We start from the raw sequence: 26,624 nt of genomic DNA, 5'->3' as shown, positions 1-26,624 counted from the left end.
GGGATGCCGCAATTGATGCAGTGAGAGTCTAATCTGCTAATTTGTGCCTGATGAAAAATAAAGCTTAAAATATGTTCACATTTTAGAGAACGTAATTAATATTTTCCTCATTATTTCATCCACCAGCAATTCATCCGCTATTAATCAAAATGTTGGGGCGTCCGGGTAGCGTAGCAGTCTGTTCCGTTGCCTACCAACACGGGGATCGGTGGTTCGAATCCCCGTGATGCCTCCGGCTTAGTCGGGCATCCCTACAGACACAATTGGCCGTGTCTGCGAGTGGGAAGCTGGATGTAGGTATGTGTCCTGGTCGTTGCACTAGCGCCTCCTCTGGTCGGTCGGGGCGCCTGTTCGAGGGGGGGGGGACTGGGTGAAATAGTATGATCCTCCCACGCGCTACGTCCTCCTCGTGAAATTCCTCACTGTCGGGTGAAAAGAAGCGGCTGGCGACTCCACATGTATCGAAGGAGACTTGGTAGTCTGCAGCCCTCCTTGGATTGGCAGAGGGGGTACAGCAGTGACTGGACCGGCTTGGAAGACTGGGGTAATTGGCCAATTGCAGTTGGGGAGAATGGGGGGGGGAATCCCCCCCCAAAAAAATCTAAATGCTTATTTTTATCACTGGGCCTGCCCGATCCACAGATTAACCGCAGTGCCATGAATATAACTGCAATCTGTGCAACCTGAGATGCAAACGAACATGTTGATGTGTTATTTGTCCAAACGGAGCGCGAAATGACAACGTTCCGAGCATTAAATCAGAGTAAATTATATCAGTCAGACTTCTGTTGTAGATTAGTTATGGAAAATGAGAACCGTGTCAGTTTTTCTTTTGTATCAAACAGCATAAAGTTGGTAGTATAAATAGTGACATGACGTGCACGATGATGTGCAAATTATGAGCTGTCTTTTTGACCGCGTTTTAGGTAGATCTTTTTTTTTTGTGCAATTGATCTAAACCCCACTTTAATGCAAATATATGCAATTTTAGGAGCATTCAGGGAGCGGCAGGTCTGTATCTTTTTTCCCCCCACAAAGTTATTAAACTTTGAAAATCGAAAACCATCAAAATGGCAGCCTTGGTCATTCTAGTGTTTAATTTGCCTTACTTCACATCACGCGTCCTGTAATGTGACTATTGCACATGTGCACATCATGATGATGATGCTGAAAAAATATATTGTGCAACCTTAGTATTGACCTAGTCTTGTTGCTCACTGTATGCGTTTGTGTACATGCATGCACGCATGCAAGCAAGCGTGTATACCTCATCTATAAAAGGAATAAGCACCACAGCCTCCCATTCTTGCTGCTTGCCGTTGAGGTCCGTTTTAAAATCAACAGGGTAGTACTCAATGATGGATGAACTTGGACTGGTCATCAGATGCTGAAATAGCAACAATATTTATTATTCTTCAAATTACACTGTAAGCACCTTTTGTTTTCATATGGTGTGCATGTATCTGAATTGTGTATCTGTGTTTGCCTTGATGTATATTAATTACCCTGTAACAATCTGGCAACAGTTCCTTGCTGGCAGAAGGCAGAACTGCCAACAGCTGCTCAAAGGGCATGAAAGGCTTTCCAAGGCCAAAGGTCAGTTTTAACCCAGAGATGTTCCTAATGTCAGAGAGGAATGGAGCATAATGGTAGGGATAGTACCTGGAGAGATAAAAAAACAAAAACAAAATGGTTGGTTGTATGATCGTTAATTGATACTTTTTGTTATAGTTTAGGTTTTAGCAAGATCTATTCTGATCAATTTGAAACTTTGAATTGAGAAGAGGAAGGTACAAAAGAGATGAGGAGACAGCAGAGGAGAGGAGGAGAATGGAAAGAAGACAGGAAAGCGGGAGAGAACAGAAGGGTAGCGAGCTGAGGAGAACTAAGGAGAAGAGAGGAAGGAAGGTCTCACCAGCTCCACGATTGGACTCCATGGTAGTAGTAATGGAGAATCCACTGGATTCCTTCCACATAACACTTAGCCTGGTTGGCTAGGAACTCACTGCATAAAAAGCGTTAAAAACTTATTTAAGCATCAGTTGTGATGTCCCACTATTACAACATGTACCTTGACACACTTTTTCTGAAGTATTGCTCATATGTAAAGCATGGATGTCCAAATTATTGTACAGGGACCTGAAACACTTTCCATTTTCAAACGTACACCTCATCAATCACATTTATCTGTCAGTGCTGAGAAGATTTCACTGTTAGATAGCATTGCCAATATTTCCTCTAAATTTTTACTCTGAGGCAGCCATTGTGAGGTGTTGTCATGAATAACAGACTTTTTCCAAACTCAATCATATTTCTTAAAATGTTTTTCCATGCTTTTCAAAGACCTAAACATATGTCAAAATTTCCCACCTTTTCACCCACTTGTGAATACTGCGCAATGCAAATGGAACAGTTTAATTTCCTTGGCTTTCAAATCAGAACCCAACATGGAAAGTGAAACTTTTTTTAATGTTTTGGAACACTTATGTCTTTGGCAAATGCCTTTCATTTTTGAAAAACAAATGTTCTTGAATACAAAATATTGTTGCTTTATAAATGTGTTGAATTTCCCTGTGTGAGACGATAGAGAAGATATTTCAATGCATTAAAATTTGGAGGTATAATGAGCAAAATGTGAAAAGGATAATCTTTCAGGAGGTACTGCATAGAGTATGAGTGTGCATACTCACTCTGACACCACATCCACGCCCATCTTGGTCATGTAATACATGCGCTTATACTGTCTGAACTCTGTTTCAAATATATCATCCTCCTCTTCCTCTTCCTCCACCACTCCTCCTTTCCCTCCCCCCATCTCATTGTCTGACGAGGCCAGGCCTGCCAAACAGAGGACGGACTCCTACGGGGGGCATTCATGTGCAAACACATGCATACGTACATCAACACACTCACACAAGGTATGCTATGAAATTTAAAGCTGCATTAAGCAATATTTTTGATATCAACAGTCAATCAAATGACCTCTTGTAATGTGAAAGGATTGCTAGTAGTCTGATTCCCACCCAGAATCAATACCCCAGTCTAGTTTTCCTTAAGTTTTTAGATTACTGTTTGGTTTTGCCGGTCAGGCAAAGTGCACCTCCCTCTCTGGTTGTAGCCCTCTTTCTCTCACTTGACCCCCCCATCCCCCCATTCAAAAGCCGCTAACAACTCACAAATTCAGAATGCTACCACTACCTGTTCTGTGTGAAATGGCCGAGAGCCAAAGAAAGATAGTGACTGGTCAAGAGTCAAACATCGACCAAGCCAAAGGGACCCAAGCAACTCAGAAGTTGATGGACCAAACCAGGAATAAAACGAGTGAATATTGGACTTGCATTTGTTACAGTTCGGTTGCTGCATGCAGGGGTAAATATTGAGAAGAGACAGGGAGGGAAGAATCGGGATTGACTTAGCAGTGTGTCCGTATTGGAATATTTGTAGCACTACCGTCTCCCCTCTGGTGGTTAGAAATCACTTAATGCAGCATTAACAGTTACAACTGTAGTTGTGCATAAGAGAATTCATAAATTAAATAATCTTGGGTACATGTCAGATCTATCCTCGAACGTGTATGTCACATACCTCCCTCTTCTTGTTGTCCTTAGTGATAGCCTCCTTCTCTGCAGCCAATCCAGCAGCTTCATTCAGATATTTGTTCCCAACTCGACTCTCAAACCACTTCAGGTCCACAAATACCTCATTGAAGTGTTCTCTGTCAAACTAAGGAGTGGGCGAAAAAGGAGAGGAGCAGGGGACAGGGCAATGTCATAATTTAACTCAGGGATCTCTGCTTTTGCCCATTAACTTATTTCTACACAGGCTGCTACTAAACCACACACAACATACTACTTTTGTGCGTTTTGTGATAGCAGAGGGATACAAAGGTCCACCAAACAGTGTATTTGATATTAATCATGTCGGAAAAATGTTTTAAACTATCATTAAAAGGACTTCTGACATTGAAAAATGTCTTCCTTATTTCATCTTTTTATCAGAATGTTTTTCAAGATTTATTTATATGAGCGAAATAATCTTTATTTTCCCCTAACATCAACAAGCAATGTGACTTTCCCTGATACCTAGTCTAAATGTTTTATGGGTCTGACGTCAGTGTACAGCTACAACCAATCAAAATAAAACTTTCTAAAACATATCTGATAAAAACAATAGTAACAGCAATAATTATGCAATGATCTGCAATTAGCCTACCACATCACATGGTTGTTGTGCTCCTACAAACAGCACCATAAGAGAAGAATTATTGTCTCCAAACTCTATAAAAAATAACTGGCTGTTTACGAGGCTGACATGTACTGAACTGTCAACTCACCTCAGACAGTTTCTCCAAGTACTTCCCAAAGTTGTGCAGGTTCAGATGGCCATTCTCATTCAGGTAGCCTGGATCAGATCAACAGAGTCAGTTTTATTCATATGAAGTGAATTAATGGAGCTGATAGGGACTACATCAGGTTTCTGAAGTCACTTTCCATGTGGAAGCAGTTTGAATAAAAATTATATTTAAAATGTTATGTTTAAAATGTTATGGCTATAGCCAAAAAGGAGTTTTGAACATGTTTCATTTGAACATGCTTGATTGATAGAGGCAGAATGCTTTCATTCAAAATTAAGCTTTACACAGTGATGATGTCAAATAGTTTGAGAAAGAAAGACAGAGAGACATAAAGAGAGTGAGAGCGTGAGAGAGTGAGTGAGAGAGAGAGAGAGAGGAAAAGAGGAGAGACTCACCTCCCAGTGTAGGAATTACATTGATATAGATCTTGTACAGCAGCGGCAGGGCATCATGATTGATGTGAAGATTAGGGAGGTGAGGAATGAAATCGTTCCCAACCAGGAAGCCCATTAGAATCCAGTCATCTATAATTCGCTCCAGGTCATAATCCAAACCTTTCTGATTCTAGAAAAGACACATGTACAGCATAAAAATATATACGTTTAACAGTTAACACACTGAAATGTAATAATAAATACTTTAAAACAGTTGTATTTTGGAAACATGCACAATAATGAAGTTGATTTTTTTGATGGACCTAGACTCGTCATAGTGGTATCATTCTTACAACGGTGTAAATGATTTTGATACCATTGATATACAGTACTTTGATACCACTGACATACAGTATTAGCACCTTTTACCACTAGAGGGGAGTTCATGGGGTTTCTTTATTGTGCATTGAATATTGATCCTATTTAAACTTCATTTATGGGGTTGTAACAAATCAAGAAAACCTTGTTTGATCTAGAAGTGAAACAGTTCATTAAGGTTCATAGATATTATCACAGCTTGTTTGATAGGTTGTATATAAAACTCTGTAAAATGTTTCATCATATTTTCCAAACATTTTCTTCAAGACCTATTCTTGCCCTTGACTACCAGTTTTTTTGTAATTCCACAGCTTTTGCTAGATTGTCATTATAACATGAAGTTTGAAGGTTTTGGTGCCCACCCACAAAAACTTAAGAAAAAATTCTTTACCAGGGCTACAGTTCCATATTAATTTTCTCCATGTTTTGTGTGTGGATACATATGTGAGTCTGTGTGTTATTTCTAACCCGGAGTGCTGAGAACTCATAGTCGATGTACTCCCTCATTAGAGAAAGATGCAACAAATGGAAGGTTGTCTCCTCTGGTGCGGTTATCCTAGGAGAGAAGAGGAGACGGTAAGGTAGAACATTACAATAAAGTGAATAACATTAAACATTTGCATAAAAATAAAGGATGAAAGAACACGTGAAATTACTAATACATCTGAAACACGCACCTCTTTTGAGATTTCTTCCCTCCAAAGCGGACCTCCTCTCTGAGCAGGGAAAAATTTGGCTCATGGCTAGTCAGACCTAACATGATCTGCAATATACATAAGGTCACAAGAAAAAGGAAAATGAGAAGAACAGATACACATTCACAAGTAATTGCTTTATAACAATACATAAACACACACAAGCACCCAATTTTGCCTGGATATGCATAACGGCCTGTTGCTCACAGGTTATATTATTCACCAAAGACGTTGAACTTGGGGTATGTTAACGTGGGTGCAACATTGTGATGTTTGACACCGCAGCACACCAATGGACTGTGTAACTTTTAGCTGGTCACTGAACATATCCCCCCAAACTTCAAGCACTGATTCTAGAATAAAAACTAGTCAACTAATTTCCAGGTTTTCCAGGATGAGTGAGAAAACTGACACACACAGACACACACACAAACACATAATCATAGCCCCTACCAGGTCGGCATCCAGCCCATAGAGGCAGTGGCGGGTATTGGGGTCATGACCTGCCGTGGCAATCTCAGAGCGAATGAACTCCATGATCTTATGTTCTCCCTCCCCTGGCGTCTAAAATGAAACCCAGAATTTAGGATTTCTTATATGACATATAGAATGTTCATATTAGGGGGTCCCACTTGGGTAAATCTCTGCTTAAGTATTTTTTTTTTATATTTATGCATTGAGCTGGTATTCAAACATAGCATTTCTGCTCGATGTAGTTTCAAAACACATGGATTTAATGCTACAAAGCACAGACAGTGGGTTAATGAACATCGTGAGAACAATCACTGCTATGATAACCAATTAACTTAGCAAGTGCCATGGAATCGGACTGTGGTACGAGCATAGCTGGCAGTGAAACTGTAGCGGCCAAACTCACACAGCACATACACAAACACACACACCTCGTGACCAGACAAGTAGACTCTGACGCCCTGCCATGTTCTGTCAGTCGAAATCTTATTGTGGACAAAATACTTCAGCTGCTCCTGGAGTCTTGCCATGAAGTCAGTACCTGAAGTTGAAAATGGGATTCAAGTTATTACAACACTTAAAAAAAATGACAAGGGGTTAGGGTCAACTGAAATTGGGATGCATGCAAACAACTGACAGCAAAAGTAGAAAAAAGAAATCTCAGCTTTTCATTTTGATTACTCATTCAAAAAAATGTTGGATTCCAAGATTTTTGATCTTGCTTCTCTTTTTTCGACCAACTTTTTTAAACGATTATGATAAAAGTAAGAATTGCTTTTTGATTCTATTGAGGTATTTTTCTTACCTGGTTCCTGACTATATTCTGCTGCAGCTGCTTTGAGCAACTTTAATATGCAATGATGGTTCTATGGAATGCTCAAGCATTTCCCTACCAGGAGTTATGCAGTTGGAGTCAAAGCGAGCCTCCATGGGAAGGACCTCTCCTTTTTCCAAAGCTTTCTTTATCTTCTCCTCTGCTTCCTTGGCTGACCTACACATCCACACACACACACACACAAAACAAGTATTAATAGTTTCCATTTGAATTTTATTCATCAAGCTGCTCTTGCAACTCAATTTCCCCATAGGGGCTGCTAAAGTTTCATCTGTTCTGAGCTGAACACCAACAGTCACAGGCATGAAAAAGATTATCCCCACCTCCCTTGATTCCATACCTCCCTCAATGAAACAGCCCCCTCCCTACACACACTCACTTTTCTAACAGATCTTTACTCTTAAGAACTACTTCATCAACCACCATAAAGAAGGCTTTGCTCCTCTCTCTAATATCAATCAAAGCTTTGATTGATAGCCTGAGCCTAGAGCAGGTCATCTAGTAATCTGAGGGTTCCTGGTTTGATCTGTGGCTCCTCCAGAGTGTGTTGAAACGCCTAACTGCTCCTGATGAGCAGGTTGATGCCTTGCATGGCAGCCTCTGCCATCAGTGTATGAATGTGTGTGTGAATTGGTGAATGTGAGCCATACATTGTAAAGCCCTTTGAGTGGTAGTTAAGACTAGAAAAGCGCTATATAAATACAGTCCAATTACCATTTCACCATTTCTCACTCCCACCACCAATCTATACCTGAATCTCCTTCCTCTTTGCTGATTCATCTTTGCCCTTGGTGCCACCCCATCCACAGCCATGAAGAAGACTTTGCGTGGCTTAATAATCCTGAAGAGCACCTCCAGGTAATGGAAGATATCTGCAAAAATCTTCTCCTCAGAGATGCGAAAGTGGACATCTTCATCATTGGGGTGGGAACACTGGTGGATGATCCCATTCATGTCAAGATAGAGGTTGTCAAACTCAGGGATCTGAATGCCAGTGTGCATATGAGAGAGAGAGAGAACTTGCAATAAGAACATTTCTAATGGCGTACAGTCATAAAAAATAAGAGGGAGAAATGTCCAAAGGCCTGGACACTAAATAACACAACTATAACAAAGATGAAAACAAATGTTTTTGAAGTTGGTCATAAAGAATCCTTCCTGCCTACTTCAATGCAAACCTTGAAAACTCCCACCCAAGGCAGCAGGGTGGGCCAGTGGTGAGTAGGACTGCTCTATGATCAGGCCAAGAGTCTTGGGTTTAGTACATGCATTAGTACAAAGATACTTATTGACTACATCGCTTTACCCGCTTGACACAATACTGTTCAGTGAGTCCAAAGGAGTTGAATCAAGTGCAACTGGACTTGGTATACATCCGTGAAGATGTTTCGCCTCTCATTCAAGAGGCTTCCTTCAGTTCGTGCCTTTCTGACTAGACAAGCTAGTCTGACTGACTGGTGATGAGACTCAGAATTTATCCTCTTTGGAGTCGTTGTCAGAGCTATAGATGTCCATGGCTCTTTGTGTCCCGATGTTTACCAACGCCCGTCGCTAACAGAGCCAGATATGAGTGGCTCTCCTGTGCTCCGATGTCCATCCGTGCCCGTCGCCAGCGGAGCTATTGATTTGTGAATAATGAAGTCGAAACTAACACCCCAATGACCGTCGTTGCTAAACAAATGCAAATCAATAGCTCCGATGGCGACGGCCGCAGCTGGACATCTGAGCACAGGAGAGCCACGCATATCAATAGCTCCGATAACGACGGGCGCAGCCAAACATCGGTACACAAAAGAGTCACTTGTAGTGGTTATGGGGATACATAATTCCCCTTATTAAGCTAGTTGGAACGGGTTACAGCTGCTGTTTTCTCGGTTCGGGTTTGCAGTGATACACTTCCGCTGCGCGGGTTTTTGTTGTTGTTGTAACGGTGGAAGGAATAAATGGTGCACGTTGTGCAGCCGAAAGAGAAAGTTGTCACGACTCCTGCTTGAGCTCCTCTACACTGGTGACCCCGACGTTTGTCTCTTGGTAGTTATCAGAGACAATTTTTCGAACGAACATGGTCGACGAAATCAACGCGGTTTCTCTCAAATTACCAGAGTTCTGGGAGTCATCGGCAACGACATGGTTCGCCCAGGCGGAAGCGCAGTTTGCTATCCGCAAAATAACGGATGATGCTACTAAATACTACTACGTGGTATCGGCGCGCGGGTGTTCGACTGCAACTAGAGTGGTGAGTCTCCTTACAAATCCTCCAGCGGCAGACAAATACAAGGGGCTCAAAGATCACCTCTTGAAGATTTTTGAACTGTCCGAGGCCGAGAGGGCCCACCGTCTCTTTTCTCTGCAAGGCTTGGGTGACAGCAAGCCATCCGAGCTCATGGACAAAATGCTGAATCTGCTGGGACCGGCGCACACACCTGATTTCCTCTTTGTCCAACTGTTTCTGTGACAACTGCCTGCTCAGGTGCGGGCCGCTTTGGCTAACACCAGCATTACCAATTGCCGCAAGCTAGCTGAGGAAGCTGACAAGTTCTTCCTGGCCAGCCAACAGCAGCACTGCGCGTCCGCGCTCACCCCTGCCCACCCCCACACGCCACCCCCTGGTGACTCCACGGTGGTCGCCGCGGCAACCCTTGGTCGGCGACAGGAGCCCGGCCTGTGCTTTTACCATGCAAAGTTCGGGGCCAAGACGAAAAAGTGCAACTCCCCGTGCAATTTTAGCTCGTCGGGAAACGCCGAGGCCGGCGCTCACTAGTGGCCATGGGCGTCGGCGTGGAGGACAACAGGCTACTTTTCCTGCAAGACTCCATCTCGGAGCGGGGTTTCCTATGCGACACTGGGGCGCAGAGGACTGTCATACCTGCATCGAGTGTGGACGCCCTGTCGGGCGCTCACAGCCCTCCCATGGAAGCTGCTTACGGCAGCTCTATCCGTACGTACGGCACGAGGCACATTGACATGTGTTTTAACGGACAGCGGTTCAGCTGGGATTTTGTCACCGCCGACGTGGCATTTCCCCTCCTCGGTGCAGATTTCCTTTGTGCTCATGGGCTGCTGGTGGACGTCAGGAATCGACGCCTGATTGACACCGTCACCTTCGCTTCACACGCGTGTGCACTCAGCGATACAGGCTCCGTCAGGCTGTCCAGCATGCTCTCGAACGAGGACGTGTTTCTCCATCTTCTGTCTGAGCTCCCTGACCTCACTCAGCCCACATTCTCGTCATCTACGACCAAACATGGGGTTGAGCACCACATCGTCACCACTGGCCCGCCGGTGCACGCCCGAGCTCGGCGCCTCGACCCGACCAAGCTCTCTGTCGCCAAGGCTGAGTTTGAGAACATGGAGCGCCTCGGCATCATCCGTCGCTCCAGCAGCCCGTGGGCTTCACCCCTCCACATAGTGCCTAAGCCTGGCGGTGTTTGGCGTCCATGTGGTGACTACCGTCGGCTCAATGACGCAACAACACCGGACCGCTACCCGGTCCCTCACATCCAAGATTTCTCCGCTCACCTGGCTGGGAAAGTGATCTTTTCCAAGGTGGACCTCGTCCGTGGATACTACCAGGTGCCCGGCCATCCCACTGATGTCCCCAAAACGGCTGTGACAACTCCGTTTGGACTGTTCGAGTTCCTGCGCATACCGTTTGGGCTCAAGAACGCCGCGCAGTCCTTCCAACGCCTCATGGACTCAGTGTTGCGGGACCTGCCTTTCCTCTTTGTGTACCTGGATGACATCCTGGTCGCTAGTACATCCGTGTCCGAGCACTTGTCCCACCTCAGAGCCCTTTTTGAGAGGCTCAGCCTGCACGGGTTGATAGTTAACCAGGCCAAATGCCAGTTTGGTCTGAGCACCATCTACTTCCTGGGTGTTCGGGTCACCAAGGACGGGGTGGCCCCCCCTTCCAGCTAAGGTGGAGGCCGTCGCAGACTTTCCACGCCCACACACGGCCCAGTCCCTCCGGGAGTTCATTGGCATGGTGTCCTTCTACCATCGGTTCATCCCCCGGGCTGCTGACTCCTCCGCCCCCTATATGAGGCTCTGAAGGGCACAGCCCCCAAACACGCCGTGGACTGGCCTGCAGAGAGGGACAAGGCTTTTAAGGATGTGAAGACCGCCCTGGCTGACGCGGCGATGCTGGCACACCCTGTGTCTGGAGTGCCCATCGCCATCACGACGGATGCTTCGGACTATGCTGTCGGCGCGGTTTACGAGCAGTGGATGAGCGGCGCGTGGCAGCCGCTTGCCTTCTTCAGCCGGCAGTTGAACCTGAGAGAGCGCAAATACAGCACCTTTGATCGTGAGCTGCTTGGCCTTTTCCTCGCTGTTAGGCACTTTCGTTTCCTACTGGAGGGCCGTCAGTTCACAGCTTTCGTCGATCACAAACCACTGGTGTTCGCGATGGTGAAGGTGGCAGAGCCGTGGTCAGCCCGCCAGCAGCGACAGTTGGCCTACATCTCTGAGTTTACCACCGGCGCCACGCTCCTGTGCGACGTCTCTACGGGTCAGCCCCGACCCGTCGTTCCGACTGCTTGGAGGCGGCGGGTCTTCGACGCAGTCCATGGGTTGTCTCACCCTGGCAGAAAGCCTTCACAGAGGTTGGTGGCGGCAAAGTTTGTCTGGCATGGCCTCAAAAAAGGATGTGAGGGACTGGGCTGACACCTGTGTGGAGTGCCAACGCTCCAAAGTGCTCCGCCACGTCAAAGCGCCCCTGATACCTTTCACGGTACCTGAGAGGAGGTTTGACCACGTGAATGTGGACGTGGTAGGCCCCCTACCCCCCTCCCGTGGTTTCACATACCTGCTCACCATGGTCGACAGGACCACGCGAAGGCCAGAGGCCGTCCCGCTTTCGTCCACGACAGCGCCTGAGGTTGCCCGAGCGTTCATCGGAACCTGGGTCGCCCGCTTTGGCACCCCATCTGACCTCTCCTCGGACAGAGGACCGCAATTCACGTCAGCGCTCTGGGAGGAGATCGCCGCGGGTTTAGGGGTGAGGCTCCATCGCACCATAGCGTATCACCCTCAAGCGAATGGATTGGTCGAGAGGTTCCATCGTTCGATGAAGGCCACATCGCGGGCCACCCTCAAGGACGACCGCTGGGTCGACAAACTGCCTTGGGTCATGCTTGGGCTCAGGACGGTCCCCAAGGAGGACCTCCAGTCCTCATCCGCCGAACTGGTCTACGGACAGCCACTTCAGGTCCCGGGGCATTTCCTTCCCACTGCCACAGCTCCCTGGTCCGCCAGCTGCCAACGGACTGCGCTGCAGGAGGAAGCCAGGGCTTTTGCACTGGTCCCCACTTCTCAGCATGGCGGCTCTCAGTCCTATGTCCCCACGGAGCTGTGGTCGGCGGAATATGTTTTCATTCGTCACGACGCGCACCGCGGTCCCCTGCAGCCACCCTACGACGGCCCATTTCGGGTACGGGACACTGGAGATAAGCACTTTGTGGTGGAGGTTGGCAGCAGGCTGGAGCGGTTTCTGTGGACCACCTCAAGCCTGCTCACCTGGACTTAGACCGCCCTGTTGGTCTTGCCCTGCCCCCACGGCGGGGGCGCCCCCTGGCCCTGCCCCCTCCCCCGGCGAGCCGCCCCCTGCTTCCCCAGCCCCGCCCTTTCCCCTGTGAGGACTCTGCTGCGTTGCCTGCGGTTAACCAGCCCCCAGCTCCTGTTCAGCGGAGCCGTTGGGGCAGAGATCCGCCCCCCTCGCCACACTGACTTTTCATATTAAGGCGAATTCTGGGGGGACGTGTGTAGTGGTTATGGGGATACGTAATTCCCCTTATTGAGCTAGTTGGAACGTTGGGTTACAGCTGCTGTTTTCTCAGTTCGGGTTTGCAGTGATACACTTCCGCTGCGCGGGTTTTTGTTGTTGTTGTAATGGTGGAAGGAATAAATGGTGCACGTTGTGTAGCCGAAAGAGAAAGTTGTCACGACTCCTGCTTGAGCTCCTCTACACACTCATATCTATGGCTCTGTCAGCGACGGGCATTGGTAAACATCGGGACACAAAGAGCCATGGACATCTATAGCTCTGACAACGACTCCTAGAGGATAAATTGAACCTGATGATAGCCGCGCACCAGGTCCACCTTAGAGAAAATAGTGGTACCTGCCAGGCGTATGGAAAAGTCCTGTATGTGTGGGATGGGATAGCGGTCACTGGCGGTGACGTTGTTCAGGCGGCGAAAGTCGCCGCAAGGCCGCCACGACCCATCCACCTTGGGCACCATGTGAAGCGGCGAGGCCCATGGGCTGTTGGAACGCCTCACTATACCCAGACGCTTCATGATGGCGAACTCCTCCTTAGCTGTAGCCAATTTTACCGTGTTGAGGCGCCGCGCGCGTGCAAAAACTGGCGGTCCCACAGGGGGAATGAAATGTTCTACCCCGTGTTTAGTAACTGCGGTGGAAAAGGCAGGCGTAGTCACCGATGGAAAATCCGCCAGCAAACGCTGAAAAACATCACCTAATGCTAAAAAGTTAGCGTGTGTTAACGGCCCGGCTCACCTTGTCTCGCACGGAAAAGTGGCGAAAGACACAGCATCAATTAAACGGCGGTTCGCAACATCAACCAGCAGACCATTAGCACACAGAAAATCCGCGCCGGTAATAGGAACAGTAATGGCGGCCACTACAAAGTCCCACTCAAAATGGCGCCCGTGGAAGCAAATAGTCACCAACCTTGTGCCAAAGGTCGCAATGGACGAACCGTTAGCTGCACTTAACTGTGGGCCGCCGCCTTCGGCCGACCTGTCTGTCTTAGCAGGAGGGAGTAGGCTCTTTTCCAAGCCTGAGTCCACCAGAAACTGTCTTCCTGACATCGTGTCCTTAATGAAGAGCAGCTCACTACGTCCGCCAGCGCCCACAGCTGCTACTGAGCGCTGGCCCGGGAGTTTCCCGGCGCCTCAAACGTGCACGGAGGGACGCAGCGCCCCGCTTTGCCGCCGAACCGCTGGTGGAAGAAACAGAGGCCTCTCCCGCGCCGTCTCCGGACAGTCACTCCAGCCACCACTGCCGGGTCCGCGTCCTTCGACGCCGGCTGCAGAGGCTCCTTTGCCACACTCTGCACAGAGAACCGTCTGGTAGCCAGCAGGACCCGATCGGCCTCCTTAGCCAAACCTCAGCAGTCACCAGCGGCCAGACACGGGGAGTTAGCCAAAGCCGCGCGCACAGGAGACGGAAGCTGGCGCAGGAAAACGTGCGGGAAAAGGAATCCACCTTCGTCTGAGCCTAGCAGCGACAGCACATTGTCCATGAGATCCACAGCCGTCCCGTCGCCCAAACCGGATAGGGAAAGGATTCTATCTGTCCTCTCTGCGGTAGATAGGCTGTACCTCTGGAGCAGAAGATGTTTGAGGGCGACGTATTTATCGTGTTGCGGAGGGTCGCGCAACAGTTGCATGGCCCGGCGTGTGGACTGCTGGTCCAGCGCAGCGACGACCAAATAGTATCTGGAGTCGTCCGCGGAGATTCCACGCAGGTGGAACAGCGCCTCGACATGCTGGAACCACGAAGCCGGGTCGCTCTGCCAGAACTCTGGGAGTTTCACAGCCGCGGCGAGAACGGCCGGCTGTGAGAGTTGGGGCGGCGTGGCCGAAGTGGATTCACACTCTTCTTCTGCTCCAAACATGTTCAATTCGGGGTCACCAATGTGGCAGGATGAGGAAAAACACAGGAGACGAAGGCGAGTTTGATGTTTATTCCTCAGCTCCAAAACCAAACTCTAGCAGGAACAACCCTGCCCCAGCAAGCCCGGGAACGTAAACCACGCCCCCAGCTCACAGTCCTGCTGGGTGAGAGGCATAGCCCCTAGTGTCCGCCACAACATTATCTTTACCTAACTGCAAGTAAGTTAATGATGTACATAAACTGATTCTAGTCTGCCATTGATGTAAACATAGGCCTAGTTTCATTTTTAAACTTATAAACTTTGATGCCACCAAATCCTCCCGTTTCAATAACGGCTTCTTCCCCACAGCAACAAGAATTATAAACACTCATGGACTGCCACCCTACCACCCAGTCACTAACACTATTCACTTGGACTTATCCATTGCTGTTGTTGTTGGTGTTGTTTAACCTGTACTGTATTTGTGTTAACTTATCGTTTGTCTCCTGTTTGTTACTAGCTACTCTACAAAAGAAAAAGAAAAATCCACCAACTCGTTGTGTGGCAAATTAGTGATTTTATTGCCACTGGCAATAACAGCAGCACTTTGACCTTGATCAATGTGAGCCTAAATTCACAATATATAACATTAGCCCAACAATAGCGTATAACCACTGAGTTTTGAGGCAATTAATTCGAAGCAAATATCAAGTTTGTCGCCAGGTAATTAATTCGAAGCTAATCTCAAGTTTAACAAAACGCATGGTGCTTTTGAAGACGTGAATAATCCTGAACACTCCTCTGTAACCTGCCATTAAGTTGGCCAAACGTCTTCATACATAACATAGTATTTCTGCCAGGCGCAGGCTACACCATAAACCGTTATTAACCATTTCAGTATTACAGACACGTCTTTAAGAGTTTTGTGTTGAATTAATTCCGGGAGAACAATCAGTGGTGTAGCTAAACATCTGCATGTGGGCTAATAAGCAGTTAGCTAGCACACATTAGCCTGGCCATCACGTTAGCCACATATCTTAACAGGCTTATGATAACTAACGTTAAAGAAAACTGACCTTGTGGCTCTACTGGATTAATATTAATCTAACCTACCTCTATGTGTTCAAGTTGGACGGGGAGTTTTTGAAGGCCAATATTTGATTAACCTTTGGTAGGCATAACAGGCACTTCATCCTGTAGGATGAATCTTTAACTCCAACAAACGAAAAAAGTTCTTCCAAATACGGCCACGGGTGTGCAATATTATCCTCGCAATCGTCACTACCACGGAGTTCACCGGGGTGGTCGTCATTTAGTTGTTGGGTTAGCAGCAGTCTGAAACAGCAGGTGCTTCCATCATGGTATCAGCCATGTGACATGCCATCGCTTGGACATGCGGGACTTCTTATTCTTCACGCTTTGCGCTTGACGACAAACAGGCATTACGTCACAAATTCAAATTTCTTGATTTTATTTTGTAGTAACTAGTAACGAAGATGGTTAGGGGAAATGTATCGAAGTGAAAGTATAAATTTTATTTAGGAAATGTAGTGGAGTAAAAGTGAAAGTTGTCAGATGTATAAATAACAAAGTAAAGTACAGATACGTGAAATTTCTACTTAAGTACAGTAACGAAGTATTTGTACTTCGTTACATTACAGCACTGCCTAGCGGTTATGTCTGTGAATGTTTTCATTCATCCAGGTCATGGTTATCCAAAGGAATTGAATCGAGTGCAACTGGAGTAGGTATATATCCGTGAAGTGTTTCGCCTCTCATCCAAGAGGCTTCATCAGTTCGTGCCTTTCTAACTAGACCACGCTAGTCTGACTGGCTGGTGATGAAACTCAGATATTTATCCTCTTTGGAGTCGTTATCAGTTGATGACCATGGCTCTTTGTGTTCCGATGTTTAGCAACGCCCGTCGTTATCAGAGGTATTGATATGCGTGGCTCTTTTGTGTTCCGATGTTAAGCCACGCCCGTCGTTATCCGGCTCTTTGTGATCCGATGTTAAGCAGCGACGGTCGTTGGGGGTGTTAGTTTCGACTTCGTTAGTGCTCCATTCAGTGGTCATGAGTCGTTGGAGCCGTTAGTGACCGACTGTTGTTCTTGGAGGCTAAGCTTCTTGAGTCTCCTGGGTAGAGATGAAAGGACGGCATTGTAAGTGGAGATAGGTGGTGTCGCACACCCCCTCCTCTGTTGAGGGATAGTTTTTCCAGTTTCGCATAGATGGCTTCCTTCCCCCCTCTTTCAAACCATCTATCTTCTCTGTCCAAAATGTGTACGTTGCTGTCCTCAAAGGAGTGTGTCTTCTCCTTTAGGTGAAGATAAACTGCTGAGTCTTGTCCTGGGGAGTTTGGCCTTCTGTGTTGGGCCATCCGTTTGTGTAGTGGTTGTTTTGGTTTCTCCTATGTATAGGTCAGTGCAATCCTCATTGCATTGTATGGCATACACCAGATTGCTTTTCCGGGTGTGTGGTACACGGTCTTTGGGATGAACCAGTCTTTGTCGGAGTGTGTTGCTGGGTTTGAAGTATACCGGGATGCGGTGTTTGTTAAAAATTCTCCTGAGTTACTCGGAGACCCCAGAAACATACGGGATGACTATGTTATTCCCTCTGTTCCTTTTCTCCTCATCGCTCAACCGGTTGGTCTTTTTGGAACGTGTTGCAGTTGCCTAGCGGTTAGCTGGTTGCCACGAGAGGTTGTGCTGCATCGGTGTCGTTTTGTGTGGCGAGTAAACGGAATTGATTCGACTCAATCTCTCCGTCTCCTCATTCCTGCACTCCCACTTTACATTCTTTATTCGGTTTCTAAAGCTACACATGCGTACATTAAACCTCTTTTTGAATGTTCCCTCTGTTAGACCGACACATGTCTCTATTTTGTTGCTGTCATCTCTCATCACTGTAGCTTGGTAGAAAACTCCCTTTGTCTGGCATTCTCCCTCGAGGGGGCATGAGTCGTCCACATGGCAGTTGCAGCCGGGGGAGTCCAGTTCTGATGAAGGTGTCATTGATTTGTTGATGATTCTTGTGTTATGGGACGATATTATTTGTTGAATGTTAGACATGCAGTTGTTACTAATTTTGATGGTGTTCAATTCTCAGTTGAGTTAAAATTGTAGCCGCTCTACAATTTTAAGTTAAAATACAACCCACCATTAAATACTGACTGCCAGAAAATCAACAAACATAGCAGAAAACGAAACATCACCGGGTACAACCCACCCCACAGTGATACCATGGCCACAAACATTGGATAAGTGCTTTACCCCGGACCATCAACTGAGAAAGATATTCCATAAATATCGCGTAAAGCACACTGCCACTGGACTCTGGAGCAGTGGAAACGTGTTCTGTGGAGTGACAAATCATACTTCTCTGTCTGGCAGTCTGATGGACGAGTCTGGGTTTGGCGGATACCAGGAGAACGTTACCTGCCTGACTGCATTGTGCAAAATGTAAAGTTTGGTGAAGGAGGGATAATGGTATGGGGTGGTTTTTCAGGGGTTGGGCTTGGCCCCTTAGTTCCAGTGAAGGGAAATCTTAAATGCTTCAGCATATCAAGACATTTTGGACAATTCTATGCTTCCAACTTTGTGGAAACAGTTTGGGGAGGGCCCTTTTCTGTTCCAGCATGATTGTGCCCCAGTGCACAAAGCAAGGTCCATTAAGACATGGTTGGTAGGGGTCCGCGGTGGTGTAGCGGTCTAAGCATCGGCTTTGTGTTGATGCAGTTGCCCACTGGGGACTGGGCCTCGCGCCTCGGTCTCGTCAGATCCAACTATGGACGGATTCGATGAAGCAGCAATAATTGGCAACACTGTCTTCGGGAGGGGGGGTAGAGTCGGCTTGTGTTCGTCACATGAATGCGTCTCTGTGTGTGTCGGAAAAAGCAGTGGTTCGGCCTGGATTTGCCTTGCCACGAAAGTGGCCAGGCATCTCCTTCGAGACTGTCGGCCGGAGAGATGCAGTTGGCGAACGCATGCAGTACGAGGGTGGTTGTTTGAACTAGAATAGGGAGCGATTGGCCACTAAATTGGGAGAAAAGGGAAAAAAATCAGAAATAAATGTATATATATATATATTTTAAAAAAGGCATGGTTGGGTGAGTTTGGTGTGGAAGAACTTGACTGGCCTGCACAGAGCCCTGACCTCAACCCCATCGAACACCTTTGGGATGAACCAGAATGGAGACTGCAAGCCAGGTCTTCTCATCCAACATCAGTGCCTGACCTCACAAATGCTCCTCTGGATGACTGGGCAAAAATTCCCACAGACACAATCCAAAATCTTGTGGAGACTTCCTAGCCTTCCCAGAAGAGTGGAAGCTGTTATAGCTGCAAAGGGGGGGACCAACTCCATATTAATGCCTATGGATTTAGAATGGGATGTCAAGCTCCTGCAGGTGCAATGGCTAGGAGTCCCAATACTTTTGTCCATACAGTGTATATGCCCATGTTGTTTAAATAGCAAAGATACTTGCATACATCTCAGCGCCCATGGGTGTATTGGTCTTAAAATGCAGTGTAGTCAGGTGCATTGTTGGCGCATTGCTATCTTCAGGAAACAGAAAGTAATTGCGTGATTGACCAACAAAAACCTGCACATCATTTTGCTACAGTTTTTGGGTTTCCTCGATATGGTGTTTCCTCGATATGGTGTCAAACAGCGTGCAAAAAGCTTTGAGGTACATTTTCTCTCGTTTGGTCAGCGTGTCAGAGATGTTACCCACTCAGCAGCAATGCGTATATAAACCCTGCCGTATTAAAAAAGGCAGTCCAACTAAATTCATAACAAATGCATCCACTGCAGCTTGATGTATGCAACAACTGAAGACATTAGAAGACAAGTATATTGGGAGTAATTTAAAGTATTAAACACGTATTTAACCGATTTCACCAGGCTCTGAAAATTCTTCTTAAAGAATGCAAAGAATGGCCTTCTCAGCTGCCATAGTTATAATGCTTGCATAACACGATAGGGTGTTTAACATACCACCGTTTCTGTTTAAATAAACGTTTTGTAGGGGCTTACCATACCCCTGGTCTTAGATCAACAGCCCAGTATTTTACGGTTATTTTAAGGGCACATTATTAAGATGGTAATATGCGCCTACATAGGCAGGTGCACAACGCGCAATATTTAAAAAAAATAATGGTTAGTCATATTTATCAGAATTAGCTAACTGCAGTATAACAAATGAAATTGACGTACATGGTCTGCTCACGCACTTTTGCTTCGCACACAAGCATTTTTCTTTCCTCTGCAGAGAAGCACTCTTTCCTACTACTTGGCAAATCAGCCATTGTAATAGCAATCCGCCAAGGTGCAAGCGTACCAGGCTTTTAAAGGGAATAGGAGATTACTCTGATTGGTTTATTTCATGTTATGTCCAAAACACACCTATGATTAATTAAGAGACTAAGTACAACCCCTATGAACCACACGTCTTACTTTGCGCTCGTATTCTGCCGTTAAAACTCGCAAAAGAGGATTTGGAGAGGCCCTAAATCCACTTGCGCCATGCGCTTCAGACCGGGCGCTTAGATCGTTAAACTATAGCCCCGAGTGGAATGCAGTGTGATCGAGGTGTCACTGTGATGTAACTACTATTTGCATACAATCTTCCCCTACCTCAAGACAACTAGGTCAAGTCCATCCTTGTACCGATTAAATTAACAGTTTCAGTTACTTCTGAGCCAATTTCAGACACAGTATTTATAACTTTGATTTAAAAACAAATAGAAAACAAAGGCTGTAAAAAATAAAAGCTGGTAAGCAGAAAAGAAAAATCTTGAACCACCTTTCAGAAAACTAGTTGGCAGACTGAACCTGTTTGTTTATCCCTCAATCTAGCTTTAAAATTGAAGGGGCCCATGTCTTCTGTTTCTGTCCCCAGGCTCTAGAACCTCCTCCCCCAACAAAAAAGACCAGGTCAGCCTGCTGAATGGTTTATTGAAGCTTCTAAAACCTCATTTTAACAGGCTGGCCTGTTATGAAACAGGGTGCCTTTTTGGTTTTTTCTGTTGTTTATATCATTTTTGCTTGATTTTACTCATTTTATGCTGTTTATATTTGAGTATATGAAGAAATTCATCCATGTTATTATGAGGGGTGAATTTTATAAAAATTAATTGAAAACTATAAGTGATCAATTAAATATATTTACTTTTTAAATAAAATATAATTTCATGGGGTGTCCGGGTAGCCTAGCAGTCTATTCTGTTGCCTAACAACACGGGGATTGGCGGTTCGAATCCCCTTGTTACCTACGGCTTGGTCACGCGTCCCTACAGACACAGTTGGCTGAGTCTGCGGGTGGGAAGCCGGATGTGGGTATGTGTCCTGGTCGCTGCACTAGCGCCTCCTCTGGTCAGTTGGGGTGCCTGTTCAGGGGGAGGGGGAACTGGGGGGGAATGGGATGATCCTCCCATGGGCTACGTCCCCCTGGTGAAACTCCTCACTGTCAGGTGAAAAGAAGTGGCTGGTGACTTATAGTGCTGATAGTTCCCTGGGAAGACCGGATGGAAGAGGCAAATGAGCGGAAGTGGTCAAAGTACCAAAGCTGGTGGATCAGTGCCAGAGGAGAGGCTGGAAGGCACGTTGTGAGCTCATTGAAGTGGTGTTTAGAGGCTTTGCTGGCCGCTCAACTGTGTAAGGTCTATACTCTACTTGGCATCACTGGGGCTGTAAACAGGAAAGCCATCAAGTCTACCACGGAGGCTGCAGAGAGAGCCCCCAGATGGCTTTAGATCAGAAGGAGTGATCTGCGGGCCAATGTTGCTGGGACACAAGCCAGGGCCTGATCAACCCTGGCTGGATCACCTGAGCGAGAGTATATGATGTTGAAAGACCACCTGAGGACCTCAGGAAACATAACCGATGATGTGTCCTAATGCATCCTAGGATGTATACTCGAATCATGGGAATTAAATACAATGTAAATTTTAATACAAAACTATTACTCATCAACTAAATTATTTAATTTTAAAATGAAGTATCACTGCATGAGAATTAAATGCAATGTAACTTTTAATATAAAACTATTACTCATCAATTAAATGTAAAGTGTCACTGCACAGCAATTAAATGCAAATAAAATATAAATCATCATGAGCTTTTATTTTAGTACCTTGCAGTTCATTTTGCCACTATTTTCATTTAAGAAGCATTTGGTTTTAGGGCATACTCACACTATGCATCGTTGCCCTATACCATGCGCAAGCACGGTTGTCTCCCCTCCCCACTCCCCCCACTGGCTGGTGCTCACATTGTGCTTAACGTTTTGGGCCTGAGCATGCTTATGTCTTCTTATGTTGAAGAGAAGCACTCTTGCATAACAAAATGGAGTTCATGATTTTATTTACCTTGTGGCTTATTTGGAGTGGTTTTGGGCATGGTGACATACAACCCTCTCACATGCCTTATAGAGTTATCAATTATGCAACGCAGCAATTTCCAGTAAATCGTGCAGCATGCATAAGAATGTTTTTTTCAATTGCATAATTGACATCATAGCATTCCGGGCTTGGACACGGTTAGCGATCGCACAAGTTGCATATTGTGCCCAAGTCCAACTGAACTGTGCCTGAGCCCACCTCTTCAAGCGAGCCAGGGCACGGTAAGGAGCGATCAAACTAGTCAAATGAACTGGACTTTGGTGGGTGAAACGTGTGCGGGCACAGTACGGATTGCCTAGTGTGCTTTAGCACTTAGATTAGAGAGCTGCCTCGTCCTGTCAATCATACACCAAGCCCATCAGTGAGATCTGGTCTCGACTCCCTTTGCCGATGGTCAAAGCAGTTCTTTTCAATGTACTGAAACATTAGAATCAGTTCCATTCCATTCCATTATCCAAACCGCTCACCCTACTCTCAGGATCACGGAGATGCTGGAGCCTATCCCAGCAGTCATTGGGTGCCAGGCTGGGAAACACCCTGGACATAGAATCAGTTCATTAAATTAAAGATTCATTCACCAAATTGTTCAGTGCTTTACGGAGCTCTGTGTAGTTTCAAGTAAAACATGGCCGAACGTTCAGATCGACTTGCCAACTCAGGCAAAAAAAAATAAATAAAAAAAATATGGCTCCTAAACCCAAAATATTTAGCAGCCAAATCAAATTTTCAGGAGCTAAAATATAGTGATGTCATACACTACATTGTTAAAGAGCTGCCTCACACTGCATTTTCTTTCCCCCCTGTACTGTCTGCCTTTGTTTGCTCTGCCTTCCATAGTCTACACCAGCAATTCCCAAACCTTTCCTGGAGGACCACTTGTCCTGCATGTTTTAGATCTCTCCCTGCTCCAACACAGCTGATTTAAATCATCAGTTTGTTATTAAGCAGCTTCAGGATTTCATAATGAGTTGATCATTTGAATCAGCTGTGTTGGAGCAGGGAGCGATCTAAAACATGCAGGACAAATGGTCCTCCAGGAAAGGTTTGGGAAATGCTGGTCTACACAATGTTTTTTTTACATACACAATATGTGCAATGTTCAATATACTGCAATCATATAACCATAAATACTTAAATGTCCAGTCTTCTTTTATTTATTTTTTATTCAACTATGTACAATTAGTTGTTTCCTGCTTATTCAGGCTCAGGGTCCATATCTCTCACTACCACCATGTCAGTGTCACTTGGCCAGCCAGTGTAGTCAGGTCTGCCCCTTCTTTTGCTTGCAGATAACCAGTGCTTCACACTGGGCTTTGAGTCTCAGTACGGATCCTCACCAAGTCTTCCAGTGTTGTAACACTTAGGGAACTGCACAGTTTTGATTTAATTCTATTCTGTGTTGAGAATCCTCTTTTGCACTGAGCGGCAGATATGGGAAGCGCCAGCATAATTTCAACTAAGTGAAGAATGTTCTTAAAATCTGTGCAGAATGGCTCCTTCCTTAGCATCACTTTCCATAACTCAGTGTATGTCTTATCCATGAACTGACCTTTCACTAATGTTTTCAGCATTCTCCATTCCTTTTGGACAGCTGTAAAATCACATCCACTGTTTGTCAAGAGCTCTCTGCACCAATCCACTAACGTGTCAATCTGCTCCTCACCATAGGTAACAACAGCCTCTGGCCATGCATCATGACAGAACACTGATAAGGACCTGATGACCTCTGATCCCTTTGAATGTCCTTTCTCTGTAACTTTCATCAGCATGTTTCCAAATCTCTCTAGTTCTTTAACAGTAATATCAACGGTTTTATCAATGACTGTATTCAGATCATTTGTGAATGTGGCATGACTTTGAGGCCCTTAAGTTCGACATTTTGGAAAGTTATGACAGTGGTTAATTGCAGCTCTCTGCCTCTTGCTTACTGGCAGAACTTTCTGCTTCTCTGGTACCTTCAGAATCTTTCCCTATGTGCTGTAAGAATTCCTGGAGCGTCCCTTTTCTCAGCGGCTTTACCTTCAACTTTTTAACCATCTCCAGACAACTCTCAACAGCTGCAACCGCTTGTGGGAGGATCGGAGAATTTCTCTGAAGAGTGAGGCTGAGTTTTGAGATCTCTGAAAAAAGATTATGCAAAAACTGACAGAAGGCAACAAAAGACAGGCAGCACAATGTGCTTGGCCCTTCCCTTTATGTCAGTGTTTTTGGATGTGGCTACAAGGTGCTCCATGTGATGATGCACAGCAGTGTATTGCCCTTGCCCTGTTGCATAATTTGACTGAAGGAAAACCGAGAGTGCCCGATAAATGTGTGGCAGCCAGCACTGAGTTTTAACAGCCAAAAGGTGTTGTACTGTGCAGCCCAATTCTGCATCTATTGCCTTCAGTTCTCGTTTGCTTTTAGGACTGAAGTGATATGTCTTCCACACAAGCTGCAAAAGGTCATAGACTTTCTCAATCATTGGCACTGACCTTTGAGTGCTTAGCATTGCCAGTTCCAGACGATGAGGTAGACAGTAGAACACATCTGAAACGTGCCCCTATTCCCCCTATTGCACCCATGTTAATGCTTGCACCATCCACTCCAGAAGCACTCATCTTGTGTACCCATCAGTTTGGACTGGGTGGATCTGCATTTTCAAGTAGTGACTTGATAGTATTTAGGGTTCCTTCTGCATGACTGTGATCAAGTTCGGCCAACCCTACTAGACAGATCACAGCTGTTCTATGAGGTAAGTGCCAACAGTATACAATAACATTGTCTTTTCCTGAGACATCTGTTCCACAGTCAGTTATAACAGAAATGTAATTTGCCTTTAAAGCCTCCTCCAGCACACTGCTTTTCAATTCATCTGCAATGCAACCTACAAACTCTGCACATGCTGTATCATTATCCTATGTCTTTGACACATCCACGCCATTCTTCTTTATCAATAGAATCTGATAGCTAAACTTTGTGAATGGTATTTCTTCTACTGCATGTAGGCTGCATTGAATTTTCTTTTCAATTCCCTCTCTCATCTCTAATTTTTCTGCGACTTTATCACTAGCAAGTTGGACTGCTTTCACTATTGGGGTGGCACCAGGGGCAGACCGAGCAATGACACAATCCCTGGCATACTTATGTTTTTTTATTGTCACCATGCTTCTTCATGGTTTCTTTTTTAAAATGACTCAAACCGGCAATGAACTCTGTTTTACCAGCAATCTCTTGTCCTACTTGAGCACAAAATGTGCTGTACATTTTCCCCTTATCATAACGTAACCAGGCGAACTCTTGCAGCCAGGCTGATTTATACTGTCTTGTAGGGATGAGAGCCACAGGGATGGGAGAGGAAGACTCCACTCGCTGCACTTGGTTATCATCTGTAAAGGACTGCACCAAGGGCGACAACGTTAACCAGTTGACTAAAGGGTCCGACCCGTTAGCCAAGGGCCAGCGAGTCTACTTATTCATGATCGTTACACTACCCCCCTCCTTTGGGAAGCACGTCCTCGCGCTTCATCATATCAGCTCCCTCACGCTTCTAGGCACATGCGCCTCCGATGGCCTCACGTTCTCACCATCCCACTTCTGACATCAATGTAGCAAATTCGGGTGGCAGCCCGGGAACCGCTGCAGCCAGGACGCGAACCCGGATCTCCCGCACCACGGGCGACAACGTTAAACCAGTTGACTAAAGGGTCCGACCAGTTAGCCAAGGGCTAGCGAGTCTACTTATTCATGATCGTTACACTACCCCCCTCCTTTGGGACGCCCATCCCCGCGCTTCAGCATATTAGCTCCCTCACGCTTCTGGGCGCACGTGCCTCCGATGGCCTCACGGTCTCACCATCCCACTTCTGACATCAATGTAGTGAATTCGGGTGGCAGCCCGGGAACCGCTGCAGCCAGGACGCGAACGCGGATCTCCCGCACCACGGGCGACAACGTTAACCAGTTGACTAAAGGGTCCGACCAGTTAGCCAAGGGCTAGCGAGTCTACTTATTCATGATCGTTACACTACCCCCCTCCTTTGGGAAGCACGTCCCCGCACCGCACTTCAGCATATCAGCTCCCTCACGCCTCTGGGCGCATGCGCTTCCGATGGCCTCACAGTCTCACCATCCCACTTCTGACATCAATGTAGCGAATTCGGGGAGCAGCTGGGAACCGCCACAGCCAGGACGCGAACCCGGATCTCCCACACCACAGCCGACAACATTAACCAGTCAACTAAAGGGTCCGACCCGTGCCAAGAGCTAGCAAGTCTACTTATTCACGATCGTTACACTACCCCCCTCCTTTGGGAAGCGTGCCCCCGCGCTTCAGCATATCAGCTCCCTCACACCTCTGGGCACATGCGCCTCCGATGGCCTCACCATCCCACTTCTGACACCAATGTAGCGAATTTCGGGGGGCAGTCCAGGAACCGCCACAGCCAGGACGCGAACCCGGATCTTACGCACCACGGGCAACAACGTTAACCAGTCAACTAAAGGTCCGA

General features: G+C 46.4%; 1 protein-coding gene across 1 annotated transcript in view; it reads right to left on the bottom strand.

The window, feature by feature from the left end:
- The window catches only part of xrn1 (5'-3' exoribonuclease 1), a 78,080-nt gene that overhangs the window by 47,693 nt on the left and 3,763 nt on the right, over positions 1–26,624 (bottom strand). Inside the window, exons 2-14 of the mRNA XM_056292738.1 lie at positions 7,859–8,091; positions 7,166–7,263; positions 6,704–6,813; positions 6,255–6,365; positions 5,784–5,869; positions 5,575–5,662; positions 4,750–4,918; positions 4,334–4,401; positions 3,586–3,723; positions 2,691–2,860; positions 1,916–2,005; positions 1,506–1,662; positions 1,268–1,387 (exon numbers count right to left, since the gene is read on the bottom strand). Of these exons, the coding sequence (XP_056148713.1) occupies positions 1,268–1,387; positions 1,506–1,662; positions 1,916–2,005; positions 2,691–2,860; positions 3,586–3,723; positions 4,334–4,401; positions 4,750–4,918; positions 5,575–5,662; positions 5,784–5,869; positions 6,255–6,365; positions 6,704–6,813; positions 7,166–7,263; positions 7,859–8,091 (1,638 nt within the window). The remainder of the gene's footprint in view (positions 1–1,267; positions 1,388–1,505; positions 1,663–1,915; positions 2,006–2,690; positions 2,861–3,585; positions 3,724–4,333; positions 4,402–4,749; positions 4,919–5,574; positions 5,663–5,783; positions 5,870–6,254; positions 6,366–6,703; positions 6,814–7,165; positions 7,264–7,858; positions 8,092–26,624) is intronic.

Source organism: Lampris incognitus, chromosome 14 (assembly GCF_029633865.1).
Source record: "Lampris incognitus isolate fLamInc1 chromosome 14, fLamInc1.hap2, whole genome shotgun sequence".
NCBI classification, from domain to species: domain Eukaryota; kingdom Metazoa; phylum Chordata; class Actinopteri; order Lampriformes; family Lampridae; genus Lampris; species Lampris incognitus.
This window is presented reverse-complemented; position numbering and strand designations above follow the sequence as displayed.